This window comes from Equus caballus, chromosome 13 (genome assembly GCF_041296265.1).
Source record: "Equus caballus isolate H_3958 breed thoroughbred chromosome 13, TB-T2T, whole genome shotgun sequence".
Classification (NCBI taxonomy): domain Eukaryota; kingdom Metazoa; phylum Chordata; class Mammalia; order Perissodactyla; family Equidae; genus Equus; species Equus caballus.
Window position 1 is genome coordinate 49,622,472 of NC_091696.1, and position 13,337 is coordinate 49,635,808.

General features: G+C 47.2%; 2 protein-coding genes across 12 annotated transcripts in view; one reads left to right on the forward strand and one right to left on the reverse strand.

Annotated features, from left to right (window-relative positions):
- The window catches only part of UBN1 (ubinuclein 1), a 36,344-nt gene extending 25,692 nt beyond the window's left edge, over positions 1–10,652 (reverse strand). For both annotated transcript variants that reach the window (XM_023616366.2, XM_023616365.2), the window contains exons 1-6: positions 10,506–10,652; positions 5,573–5,860; positions 2,364–2,450; positions 1,688–1,783; positions 1,208–1,342; positions 378–481 (exon numbers count right to left, since the gene is read on the reverse strand). In XM_023616366.2, coding sequence (XP_023472134.1) covers positions 378–481; positions 1,208–1,342; positions 1,688–1,783; positions 2,364–2,450; positions 5,573–5,821 — 671 coding nt within the window. In that variant the 5' untranslated portion in view covers positions 5,822–5,860; positions 10,506–10,652. The remainder of the gene's footprint in view (positions 1–377; positions 482–1,207; positions 1,343–1,687; positions 1,784–2,363; positions 2,451–5,572; positions 5,861–10,505) is intronic.
- Positions 10,653–11,301: 649 nt separating this feature from the next.
- Positions 11,302–13,337, forward strand: part of GLYR1 (glyoxylate reductase 1 homolog) — a 35,024-nt gene continuing 32,988 nt past the window's right edge. For 4 of the 10 annotated variants that reach the window (XR_011424805.1, XM_023616368.2, XM_023616370.2 and 1 more), the window contains exons 1-2: positions 11,341–11,459; positions 12,468–12,504. Coding sequence is in view for 6 of the 10 variants with exons in the window: in XM_023616368.2 (XP_023472136.1) it covers positions 11,356–11,459; positions 12,468–12,504 (141 nt within the window). In the remaining 4 variants the exon portion in view is untranslated. Of the gene's footprint in view, positions 11,460–12,467; positions 12,505–13,337 lie in introns of all 10 variants that reach the window. The other 6 variants (XM_070232274.1, XM_070232275.1, XM_023616369.2 and 3 more) reach the window with 5 other exon arrangements.

Genomic DNA, 13,337 nt, shown 5'->3' on the forward strand with positions numbered 1-13,337 from the left:
GCAACTTGAAGGGCGGCTGGGGTGAGACCGAGTGAGGCAAAGGAAGCAGGACCAGAGAAAACGAAGGGAAACAGCAGAGACAGAAGGAGAACTGGGGCAGAGGAGGGGCGCCCAAGAGAACAAGAGACGCCAGCAATCACACAGGGACAGAAATAGCTGCCAACACTGACAGTGAGACAGACAGAGCTCTGGATGTCTGACACAGAGATGTGAGAGGACCGACTATGCCCACAGTGGTGCTGCGGGAGGCGCAAGGGACCGGAAGGCCAAGCCCTGCTGCCTCTTCTGAAGCTGTGAGGAGGAGGGCGAGCCAGCTCCCAGGTGTCCTGCCCTAACAGTTCAGATTTTATCCTAGCAAAGAAGCTGCTGCCTCTCACCCGGCTTTGGAAAACTTGGACTTTTTCGATTTCTTCTCCTTGTCATAAGTGTCATCTTTTTTCTTCTTCTTTATCTTCTCACCACCTTCCTTCAACTTCCGCTTCTGAGAATTAAAGACAAGGCACAGTTACACGGCTCCCTAACTCAGGGAGCAAGTGCACTACACAGCACTGGCCTTGCTCCGCCCGGGCTACATCCTGAGAGCTGTCTTACTGCCTTCACGAACAAAAGCTTTAGGCTCGGTCCCTGGACCACAGACCTGCAGCAGGTCGATACGGCATTCCCACTGACAACGTCGCCTGGAAACACCCGGGGCTGAGGCACCAGAGGCCATTCTGCAGCCTGAAACCTTTCTAGCTTGAAGTGAGCTGTATGTGGGTCCTAGCTCTTGTGTTAAACACACAGGCAGTGTCAAAAGATTTTCAAATAAACTTATCTTAAGGCTAACTGGTTTTCGTTGGGATGACGGCCCTGGGAACTGAAGTCCTCTACATGTCCACAGAAGAGACACAGCAAGGCTGGTACAAACTCCCTTCACTCCATACCCTTCACTGCTCTCGTCCCCGCCCTGAGACCACCTCAAGAAACGAATCCCTGCCAAGCCTGCTGGGACACAGGTGTGGACACAACGACCGAGACCTCCAGGCTCACGGCACCTCGCCACGGCACAGGTGTAAGAAGTGAACTGTCAACCTCGGCACAGCTCACGCCTTTCCGTCAATCTCCTGAGCCATCCTAAACCAGCACATCTCCTGGCAAGTCACCTACTGATCTTATAAGGTCACACAAGAAAGCACTTCTGAAATCCAAAAGTGAGCATCGTTCTAACCTTTGGAGATTTTTTCTTCTTTTCTTTAATGAAGTCATCCTCAGATTCTGACGCTTGTCTAAACTGCAGGGTTCCCGAGTTAATGTAAAATCCTCCATACTTTGTAGTCAGAGAAGCAGGAACAAGCTCATCATACTGAAGGGGGAAAACAAATGTTCAGCTCCGGGTTCTGGGACTACCTGCAGCCCACAGGTGCACAGAGGGTCTTGATAGAGCAGACGTGAGTCTGTTGCTGTCACATTTCAGACAGCACACGAAGACATGCTTCTGGTCAATCTCAAATGTCCAAGCCAGCAGGTGCTTTGGACAGATCTGGCCAACAATTTCAGGGAGGGAACCAGGGCCAGGGTGTCACCCTCTCCTCAGTGTCCTTCCACTTGCTGAGGGCACACGCACTGTGATCCCACCCCCACCTCTGGGTCACTCTCAGTAGAAGCTAGGGTGTGGTGGTTCTGATACCATATTTTCATTAGCACTTACCGCCTCAGAGTTATCGATGAAGGAATCGGACTCATCATAACCATACCCCATATCAATCAAGTCCTGTATTCGGTCTTTTCTACGCTTCTTTCCACCCTGAAAATGAACAGCAATAGGTCATACGCTTTTTTTTTAAATGGCAGTAAGAACACATAACATGAGATGTACTCTCTTAACAATCTTTGAAGTCTACGGTCACATGTCTTTTTTTAATACATAGAATTGTTGTTGCACTGAACTCCATGAGCTAGTGACTAAAGGTTGTAAAGCACTGGAACAGTCACGCTCACACACACACCAAAACCTCCTTCCCAGAAGACCATTTAAAATAGAACAGATTTGTATCTGCATATAATGGCCTAAGACAGAGAAAGGAACTAAATGGCTTTGTATGCTTTGCATCAAACATTCATTTGTACCAATATTAATTCTAAGGATAAATTCTAGGAGTGCAGGGGCCTCTTATTTGTCCATTTAACTCCCCACGCTAGTTCCTGCGACATGCATTTTCTGTACCTTAATGCATCTGTTTAACAATTGCATTCTGTACTCTTCAAGCTCACATTTACTTTCACATCAGTGTTGATCAGATGACCATCCACTACAGGAATATGGAAATGTCTAGAAACCTCTCCCACCCAGCAAGGTTGTTTTGATGCCAAGAGAGAAATCTTACATATTTTTCTTCAAATTTCCGGGCAAGAGCCTCCACTTTATGCCTTTCCTTTTCTTCGTCATTGAAAGGATCAGGGAGTTCTTTCTTCTGCAAAGAGACCATTCCACAAAAATAAGAGTCACAAAAAAAATCCCACAATCCTATTCATAGTCCCTTCACTGACTATTCAACACCTATAAACTGCATAATAAAAACTGTTTTTCAGAAAAGACAAGGTGGAATACACACTACCGTCCTGTCAGTGCTCATCTCAGTTATTTAAGAAAGCACAATCTCCATTCATGTAATTCAACAAGACAGGATTCAATGCACACCACACCACCGGGTCCACAGGGCTCCAAATATGGCAGAGGGCCTTCAGTTAGGGATGCTCCACTGTACAGAACCATGCTTCAATGTAGCTGGCTTCCTTTGTAACCCTGAAACTATTTCACACATTTAACAACGTTATTCTAAGAAGGGGCTCACAGGCTTCACCAGACTGCCAAAGCAGTCACTGGCTCAGAAAGGTGAAAACCCACCAAACGCAGTGCAGTTCTCAAGAGCTCCTCTGCCTCACTGGTCAGAAGTGTAATACAAATTTGCTTTTCTCTCAGTGCGACCAAAGTCAAACCCAAGCTCACGGCTGTCCCTTTCCTTAGAAGCCTACCTTGAAGGGTTAGCCATCTCCTCTTTTCTCCCAATCTCAATACTCACTCAAAATATGCTCATGCCATTTTCCAAAGCTTATTTCTTCTCCATAAACTTACTCTTGCATTTTTCTCATCAAGTAAATTTTCCAGAGTTGGACCTTAAGCTTCGTTGGCAAGGAATCTTAATTTTAATAAAAGACTCCTGTACCAAATATGCTTAAGACTTCAGAGCAGGCCAAAACACTAAAGACTGGAAGCTTGTTAGAAAACCCTCCCAACTCTGCCTACTGAAATCCCACCCACCCATAAAGGATGGTAAATGATTTAGTGCATATACATATAATGGGATATTATGGAACATAAATAAAATGTACATACCACAAATGGGTAGTCTCTAAAGTAGGTGTTTACCTGTATCTTCTAATTTTTCTAAATGATCACATATAACTTAAGTGGTTAAAATAATTTTAAGAAATTGCACCAATCTGGAGCAACCCTGGATTCAATGTGTACTCCTTAATGCCTTACAAACAGTAGTCATCCAATAACTACTGTTTCCTGAATGTACGAAGGTCCAGGTCTGTCCAAACACAGGAAGGATGTAAGTTCTCCTCTGTCCAAGCCCTTCAGGGCCTGTATGTGCACCATACTTAAACAATTACCACGTTGTGACTCTTGTTACCTGTGTTGGTATAATTCTCCTAAAACATCTACAAGATCACAAGTCCTTTTGCGGCTGGGACAGCGGCTTCTCCACCTTGATACAGTCCTCAGCATCTAGCACAGTGCCTTCACGTTATAAGAAACATACGCTAATTAATACATGAATGTGTCAGACTATATTGTACTTCGAACACTGCAGAGCAGACACATCGATTCAGGAGTTCTGAATCTGAAGGCCAGGAGTGAATCCCCTGAAACTGGATCCAAAGTTCTCTGTGCATGCTTCATGCAGTTTTCTACATGGAGAAGGGCACCTGGACCCCAAAAGAGGTGAAATCAGAGCATGAGAGTCCTAATTTCAGTTGACCTACTGATTTGGTTTGAGCCCATAAACAAATACCTCAACCAGTCCTGTTACTTTCTCCTCCTCTCAAGGAAGAGGTTACTATTCCTACTCTAGAAAAGGGAGTGTGAATGGATTTGACATTATTTTTTCTCATTCTGCCTACTGGCCCTCATACAATAGGTTGGCCCTTGGCACAACTCCCTGGCTTCCATTCAGCCACTCAGATCTTAATCAAGGAAACACATTCTTATCCGAGCAAAGAAAATTGGACAATACTAACCAAAGGCACTCACCCTAAAGAGCCGTGGACTAGACCGAAGGAGCCCTGGCCACGGAGGCACTCTGCTAGAAACTGCACCTGCATGGTCTCACTCACCCTCAGACACCCTGTGAGCCAGGTCCTGGTCTCACCCCATTTTACTGAAATCCACTCTAGAGACCAAAATGCTGCAAGTACAAGACCCTACAAACCTCTCCTTCAGAGCCTAACACATGGGTATACAGTAGGTGTCTACAAATGCTCTTCACTTAGCTCCTACTTGTACTGTATGATTCCATCTACACAAAATACAAAACATGCAAAAGTGATCTAAGCCATTAGAAATCAGGGCAGTGGTCACTGCTCAGGGCCAGGGTACTATTTTGGAAGGCCAGGAGGAGGGTTTTTCGTGTCCTGGAAAACAATATTTTGTAACCTAGGTGCAGGGTACACAAGTGTGTTGAGTTTGTGAAAATCTATCAGGCTTGCCCTATCAAGTGTGCACTTTCTTATGTACATAATTCAATTGAAAAGTTTATTAAAAATTTTCACAATATTAATAAACTGCCAAAATAGCAGTAATAGTTGAAGCGGGCTGACGGGTACATAAGGGCTTATTATACTATTCTCTCTACTCTGTGCATGTTTGAAAAGTTGCATACTAAAAATTAAAACAAATCTCCCAGGAAAATAAATAGATCATTTACAAAAGCATTTAAGAAATCGAAGTGTTTCTCAAAAGCCCTGAAGTCTACAATCCAATTCTGGCAAAAAATAAAGTCAAAAAAAAAAAAGGGCAAAAATAGGTTTCTACCCATCCAGGGAAAGAAACTATCCAGAATATTATTGTGTTGAGAAGAAATGAGCAGTCTGTGTCTTTTCTGGTCTGCCCTTACACTAGGCAGACAGTGAGATTCCCCTGGAAAAAAAAATGTCCAGCATGAAATTCCGGCACTGGAACAGCCAGGGACAGGGTGCATTTACAAATAACATTTACCACCTTGGCATGAAAAAATTTATTTATAGATTTTTATATCTTTTATTTATATTAATTAGCCATAATTCAAATTAGCCTTGGATGTGCCATATACGTTTTCTCTAACATAAATCAGGAGAATGGGTCTAAGAAAGAACTCCATCCCTTTGTGCTAGAGACAGAAGCAGCAAACCTCGTGCGTGCTTTGGAGTGAGTGTCTTGCCCTTGGGGCAGCCAAAGCCTCTCTCGTCTGGCTCCACCCCCTGCAAGTCCCAGTGCCGCATGCAGCCCCTGAAACAGATCTGCAGAGTGAGTCTGGGCCCTGGGGTGTACCTTGTCTGCGGGCTGAAGGCCTTTCACCTTCCCTCGTATGTTCTTCACCAGCTCTGGGTAGAAGAACTCTGGGCAGCGCTTGTGATCCGGTTCAAAGAGGGTGAGTGTAATCCGAACAGCTGCTGCAGCCGGCTCAGGGTCTTGATGCTGTTCTGCTCCCCCAACCTCCTCTTTCCGGGATTTCTTCAAAAATGTGGGATTCAGAGAACCTGGGAGAGAGGTGAACTGGACCCTGTGGGGCTCCGACATGGCTACCAACAACTCTTAGCGGGTGTCACTGCATGGCTTCTGTTAACATTGAAAAGAAGGGCCAGGTCAAACCAAGATGACAAAAACGATTTTTCCTGTTTGGTTATACAGATTTATAAGTTTAGAAGAATTCATTGTTAAGTTTATCTTAACTATCAGTTACTACTTCTTTTCTGCTTAAACACTAGTCATCTTAAATAGGAAATTTTCCATATATAAAAATACATATATGAAAAGCACCCCAAATCCTAGCATTCAGAGGTAATCACTGTTCAGCACACTTCCTTCCAGTCTTCTCCTATGCACAGTCACTAGATTCTTGATATTAGAGAACTCACACAGACAGATCCTTAAAGAATTCTTAAAATTGCAAAGAACCCTGGTGCCTATTGTTTTTCATTTAATTTATCCAACATTTTTTTTTTCCTGGCTGAAAACAATCTCTTTTCTAAGACCTCTTTATTATCATCACCAGCAGTTGGCTTTCATTTAGGGCAATGACAGCGTTTTCACCAGCTCCCAGAAGGTGCTGCCTGCCTTGGGATAAGTAAAACGCCAGCCCTCAGGAGCCACGTGGCGTGCCTCACTTCCTGACTTGCCAGCCTCTCACCACCCAGACTGCTGCCTCAGCAGAGGGACAAATTACCACCTGCCAGGACCTTCCAAGTTGCCTGGGAATGGTCAAGGTATATTGTGAACTCCAGAATCCTGAGTATTTACATAATATAAATACGCAAATATACGCTATATGTATTTGCTTCATGTATAATTTTGTGTCCTGCCTTTTTAAGCTCACATCCTAGTGTGAACTTTCTACCACATCAATAAATGAGTACATTCATTGCAGCATTGTTTGCAAAGGAAAAATACGATAGCTTTTTTGTGGATGTGTAAGGGCTTTTGATACGTTATAGATATGTCATATATATTATAAATATCAAATACCTGTCACATCTCTTATAAGTACTCTTTCCTGCTTCGTTATTTACTCTTTAATTTTGCTTAAAGTGAGGTATGATGAAAGAAATTTTAACTTTTTTTTTTTTTACGATTGGCACCTGCACTAACATCTGTTGCCAATCTTTTTTTTATTCTTCTCCCCAAAGCCCCCAAATATACAGTTGTACGTTCTAGTTGTGGATGCTTCTTGTTGTGCTATATGGGATGCCGCCTCAAAATGGCTTGATGAGCAGTGCCATGTCCACGTCCAGGATCCGAACCAGTGAAACCCTGGGCTGCCAAAGGGAGCGGGTGAACTCAACCACTCAGCCACCAGACCGGCCCCAAGAAATTTTAACTTTTGATGCAGTCAAAACTAGGCTCTTCTCCTTTATGGTCTCCCCTATTTCTTTTATGCCTAGAATGTCCTTCTCCAGCCAGGTAATTCTTCTGTAAGAATTTACCCATGCAGTCTTCTATAGATATATCTTTCACATTGAACTCTTTAGCCCAAGTTGAATTTGCTCTGCTGTATGGTGAGAGGCGAGGCTGTAACCTGGTTTTTCCCACCATTGATCACTAATAACCCTTGTTTTCCCTGCTGATTTGGCATATATCATATGTAATGTCCTGGATATCTTAAGGTCTATTTCTGAAATCCATCCTGTTATATTAATCTAGTATCTAGAGACTCCTCAACCAGTCCCACATTCTTTTGACAAATTTTATATTTTAACACGTTGAATTAAAAATTCATCTTTCTTCTTTCAAAATCCTTAGCTATTCCAAACTGTTTATTATTTCAGATCAATTTTAGAATCACTTTGACAAGTTCCCCAAAAAAGCTCACTGCATTTTGATTGTAAATGAATCATAAATATGAATTAGCTCAAGAAAATTTATATATATCATATACATCTATAGATATGAATGTATATTTGTATATATACATTCCTTCTTTCTATTGTGACCATAAAATTGTAATCTTTAAGACCAGAAAATTAGGGAGTAAAATATCTAAAATGAAGAGTTAAAATAATTAAAATAATTCTAGGGGGCCAGCCCAGCTTAGTGATTAAGTTTGCATCCTCAGCTCGCGTGGCCCAAGGTTCGTGGGTTTGGATCCTGGGCACAGACCTACATACTGCTCATCGAGCCATGCTGTGGCAGCGTCCCACGTAAAAAAAAAAAAAAAAGAAAAAAAAAAGATAGAAGAAGATTAGCAAGAGATATTAGCTCAGGGCCGATCTTCCTCACACAGACACACAGACACACACACACAAATAATAATAATTAGGCAATAAAGTGATCAGCAGCAAAAATAGGTTGGTGGTACAAAAGAGCATCATGCACTAAGATGTTGAAAGAAATTTTCCTAAAAGAAACTTTCAAGGCCCCCAGGACCTTCCTAATGCATTGGGTTGTGACAATAAGTCCCAGCTGAAAGCTGAAATCCCCCAATGATAAGAGCAGGCAAAGTCTTACTACAAGAAAAGAATCTGCAAGTTAACCCATGGGATGCAGGAAGGTCATCCTGGAAGTGGGAACCAGGTCCCTGCCCCTGTCCAGGCTGTAATTTGAAAAGGTAACCTTATCTTGGCACAAATTTTAGACTTTTTTTTGGTGAGGAAGATTGGCCCTGAGCTAACATCTGTTACCAAGCTTCCTCTTTTTGCTTGAGGAAGATTGTCGCTGAGCTACTTCAAACCACCTATATGGTAAAACTGCTTCCCCTAGTTGTGGAGGTGACTTTGCAAGCCTGAGAAGTTACAGAAATAAGACTAGAGAATAAAGTAAATCAAACCTACAGCATATTAACACTTACATTTTGCACTAAGTTTTATAATCATCATGATAATTGCCATTCCCTGTTACTAAATCATTTGAAATGTTTGAGAATCAGACATATTAATGAAAGACGTTAAACTTACAATTTTAATTTGAAATGCTTAAGAAAATATGTTTGAAAGCATGCATTTAAGAGAACCTGACTTACACTCACTCATTTATTAGACTTAGAAGAGTTAAGTCCTTGGAAAGATTTTACTACTAGGTTTGTAAGTTCACCATTTCGTAAGTTTAGAGTATTTGAGAGAAAAAGCACATAAAATTTTTAATGCAGTTTAAAACACTTAAGGGAATTTAACTTTGTGAAGAGAGTTCACTGTTTAAGGAAATTTAATCTCTTAAACTGATGGCTTAATTGAAGCTTTGTCAAACAGCAAGTATTTTTATTTTTATATAAACATTCTTACATTTATAAATAAAAGAAGATTTGTGAGTAAAACTTACAAGGCTTAAGAAAAGCTAGGTACTTAAATACTCAACTTTAATGAGTAGAACATCATACTAAGTAAAAGCATAGCATTCTACCCACAAAAACATTCCTCTTAAAAAACCTCAACTCACAACCAGAAGGACCTACAACTAGGATATACAGCTATGTAGTGGGGGGCTTTGGGGAGAAGAAGAAAGGAAAAAACAAAAAAGAATATTGGCAACAAATGTTAGCTCAGGTGCCAATCTTTAAAAAACAAAAAACACGGGGGCCAGCCCCATAGCTGAGTGGTTAAGTTCTCGCGCTCCACTGCAGGCAGCCCAGTGTTTCGTTGGTTTGAATCCTGGGCGCGGACATGGCACTGCTCATCAAACCACACTGAGGCAGCGTCCCACATACCACAACTAGAAGAACCCACAATGAAGAATATACAGCTATGTACGGGGAGGGGGGGGGGACACTTTCGGGAGAAAAAGGAAAAAAAAATACAAAAAACAAAAAAAAAAACCCTCAACTGATGTTATCCAAGAAATGCTAGCCTCCTTTTGTATCTCCAAGGTTATTCCCAGGAATTGTATATTTTTTTTGTTACACAGCCTCTTAACCATTATGTTTTCAAACTGATTATTGTTGAAACAAAGAAAAGCTGAATTTTGTATGCTGATTTTATAATTAGTCTCTTTACAAGTGAACTCATTTATTTTAATGGTTTTCCCTTAACCATTTTTTTTCCCAAAAATAGGCTGATCCACAGAAATGAGAATTTTACCTCCTCCTTTCTGAAAATTCATGTTTCTTATTTCTGTTTCATGTCTTATTGCATTGGCTAGAACTTCCACATCGTATTAGAGGATATCCTGTTTGCCACGTTCCTGACGAACGGGAATGCCTGTAGTCCAGTGTGATGTCAACTTAAGATTTATCTATTCTTATCAAGCCACTCAAACATCCTTCAATGCCTCAAAAAGTAAGAGCTTTAAAATTTGGAGCGTGCGTTTAACTTTATTAAACTATCTCCTGGGATCTTACACACGCTTTAAACCATCAGTTCGCCCTTAAACAACGCGAAACAGTGAGTGACAGCTCCCGACGCTAACCGACGGCCCTTTAGGGAAACTGAACTCCGAAGCCAAACCAGGCTGCCAACGAGCCAACCCGCTTACAACCCGAGCCGCGGTCTAACCAAACGCCCCCCGGAGACGCGCGTGGACCCGCCAGGCAGGAGGCGACCCAAGAAAAGTCCCGGTTCTCAGTTAAGCCGACTCCGGACTCTGACTCCTTGGAGTCGGCAGCCGGGGCTGGGACCTTCTAGAAATCTTCATCCCCTGCCGGTTCCCCCTTCGCGGGTTAGCGTTCCCGGACCGCGGCGGCGCCGGGCGCTGCCTTCCTGTTGTCACCGCCGCCCGCTCCCAACTTCCCCCAAAGTGTCAAACTCCAGCGACAGCCCGTCCCGACAAAGACACGCACCTTTGTCCCCGGCGCGACGCAGGCTACGGCCCCGCGGGCCGCACTCGTCCCCCGGCGGCCGTCCTCATGCCGGCCCGGGAGTCCGGGCTGCGGCGCCGCTAGCGGCCGGCCCCCGAGCCATGCCCGCCGGCGGGCGGCCGGCCCGCGCCGCGGCCCATGGCCGGGGCCCCGCGCGCCCGGGGGAGCCTCGCCGGCGGCGCCGCCGCGCCGGCCCCGGAGGAAGCGGAGAGGCGCCGGCTCCACGTCGGCCGGGCGAGCGACTCGGGACCGCGGGGCAGGCGGCACCGGCGTCCCGGGAGAACTTGCGGCGCGGACGCGGGCTGCGAGCCGCTCCCCGGACGCCGGCCGGCTGAAAGCTCGCTCCGAAGGACGCGGCGGCTCCCCGGGCGCGGCCACGCAGAGCTCGCCGGACGCGGGGCCCCGGGCGCGGGCGGAGGCTGGCTTCCAGGCCGCGCCGAGGTCCGTCAGGGCAGCTGCCGGCGCGGCGACGCGGCCGGCCCCGGGGCCCGCGCGGAACTAACGGCCGTAACGGAAGCGCCGAGGGGGAGGGGGCGGGAGGCCGGGGCCCGGGGGCGGGGCGGAGCGCAGGGCCGGCTCCCTCGCGCTCCCGGCCGGCCGCACAGTCGCCGCCGCCGCCGCCGCCGCCGCCTCAGACCGCGGGCGCTTCGTTGTCACGAGCCGGAGGGAGGGGGACAGGAGCCGGGAGTCTCGGGGCTCCGGCGCGCGGAGACCGCGGCGCCCGGGTCACGTGCCGCTCGGCCAGCCAATGAGCTTCGGCGGGCGCGGTGACGTCAGGGCAGCGGCGTGGCCGGTGACAGCCGGCCCCCGTCACGTGGCCGCGCGCACTCCAATGGGCGGCGCCGGGGCGCCCTGGTGTTCCCGGCGGCCCGTGCGGCGGCCGTGGTCGGGTGGTAAGATGGCGGCTGTGAGTCTGCGGCTCGGCGATTTGGTGTGGTGAGTCCGGGCGGCCGGGGCCGGGCGAGGCGCGCCGCGGAGCTGCTCCCCGGGCGCGGGGGGCGCTGCCAGCCGCGGAGCTGCCTTTCCATGCGCTCCAGGCCGCGGCGAGAGGGCAAGGCGAGGTGCCGGCGCTGGGAGCGACGCCGGGCGGAAGGGGCAGCCCGGCCCCGGGGGACCGAGGCCGAGGGTGGCCGCGGCGGGCCGGGCTCAGAGCCCCGAAGCCGCTTGGGGAGCACGGCGCTGCGGGCCCGGACGCCGGCGGCTACGGTGGAGGGAGACCCCGGCGACGCGCGGCTCCTGCGCACGCCGGCTCCTCGAGGTCTTGCCCCGGCGCCCCGGAGAGCGGCAGAGCCGGGGAGCCCGTCCAAGCTCGCGGTGCGATGGCACCGACCTGGGCGGGCGGCTTGGCCCGGGGTGTCGAAACCCGGCTGCTGGCGCTGCCCCGTGGAGAAGTGGAGTGGGGACTTCTCCTTTACGCCGGAGGCTCGGCCGGGGCCGGTGCCTTCCCTGCGTGCCTCCCGTTGTCCGCCTGTGCGTCCCGAACCGAGTCTGCTGGTCGCCGCCTCCCTGGAGCTGCGTAGCTCGCCTCCCGGCCCGGAGGAAGGCTCACATTAGCGTTTGTCAGAGCCGGCCGGCCCGCGGTGAATGAAACCAGACTTTGCGAGGGGAAGTCTGTGTTTACAGAGCGCGCCGCCCCCCGCCCGCGTCCCGGGATGGCTCTGGACAAGTGCCTCTTGTGGTTTTGTTGTCATGTGTTCCCTGCCACCAGGAGAGTGCACATACCCTATGCACACACGTTTACAGTTTTGCGTTCCAGCTCTGAGGGCTTTGGGCGTCTTGGGCCCGGCTGTGGAAACCAGATTGAGAAGTCCTGTTTGCCAGCTTTATGTTCTGGCACTTGAGGGAGCGAGGGGAGGTTTAGGAAGATAAATTGCATATTGAGTGGGTTAAAGGAGGTGGACTGGCTTTTCCAGGGCAAATGCTGATTCCCTGTGTTTTCTCTAGGGGGAAACTCGGCCGGTATCCTCCTTGGCCGGGAAAGGTGAGTGTCTTCTACTACCTGAAGCTGCTAAAGGAAGACATCTGAAGTTGAGTTTGAGAAGGTGGAGAATGTAAGATGCATTCCCCTCAATTTCTAGCATTAAACTGGGCCTATTTAAGTGGCACTCAGAATTTTTTTTTCTTCTACTATCAGTTTGTTTAGGAAAAGCAATATAAGTCGGGTCATTTAATCTGCAGGAATCCCTTGTTTCTTGCATCAGAGATGGTTTTCGTGCAGTCTTTTAACCCTGGAAGTCAATTTTAATTTGAATTCAGCTTTGCACTAAAATCTAACAAAAGGAGAAGAAAATAAATTCTCCAGGAAGAGAGAAATCTAAATGTAGGTTAGTGAAAAGTCAAAGTATTTTTGTCCCAACTAAGTTTAAATCTTCTTTCCATGTTACCATATGTGCTGCTCCAGTGCATCTTTGCAAAAGTTGGCATTCCAGATTTTGCATGAGGCGATCCGTCATAGCTTTCCAAATGTTCTGTTTTTATCTTCTTGCTAGGAGCCTGGGAAATGTCTTTAGACTATCTCTTTGCAATATGGCATTTTCAGTGCCTCCTTCATTGTCGGTATTACCTGTCGCAACTTTTTCTGCACACTTTTTTTTTTTTTGCTTGAGGAAGATTGTTGGTGAGCTAACAACTGTGGCAGTCTTTCTCTGTTTTGTATGTGGCATGCCACCAGAGCATGGCTTGATGAGCGATGTGTAGGTCTGCACCCAGGATTCAAACTCACAAACCTGGGGCTGCCAAAGCGAGCACGCCAACTTAACCACTACGCCACTGAGCCGGCCTCACACACAAATATTTTTAAGAGTGTCCTCTGCA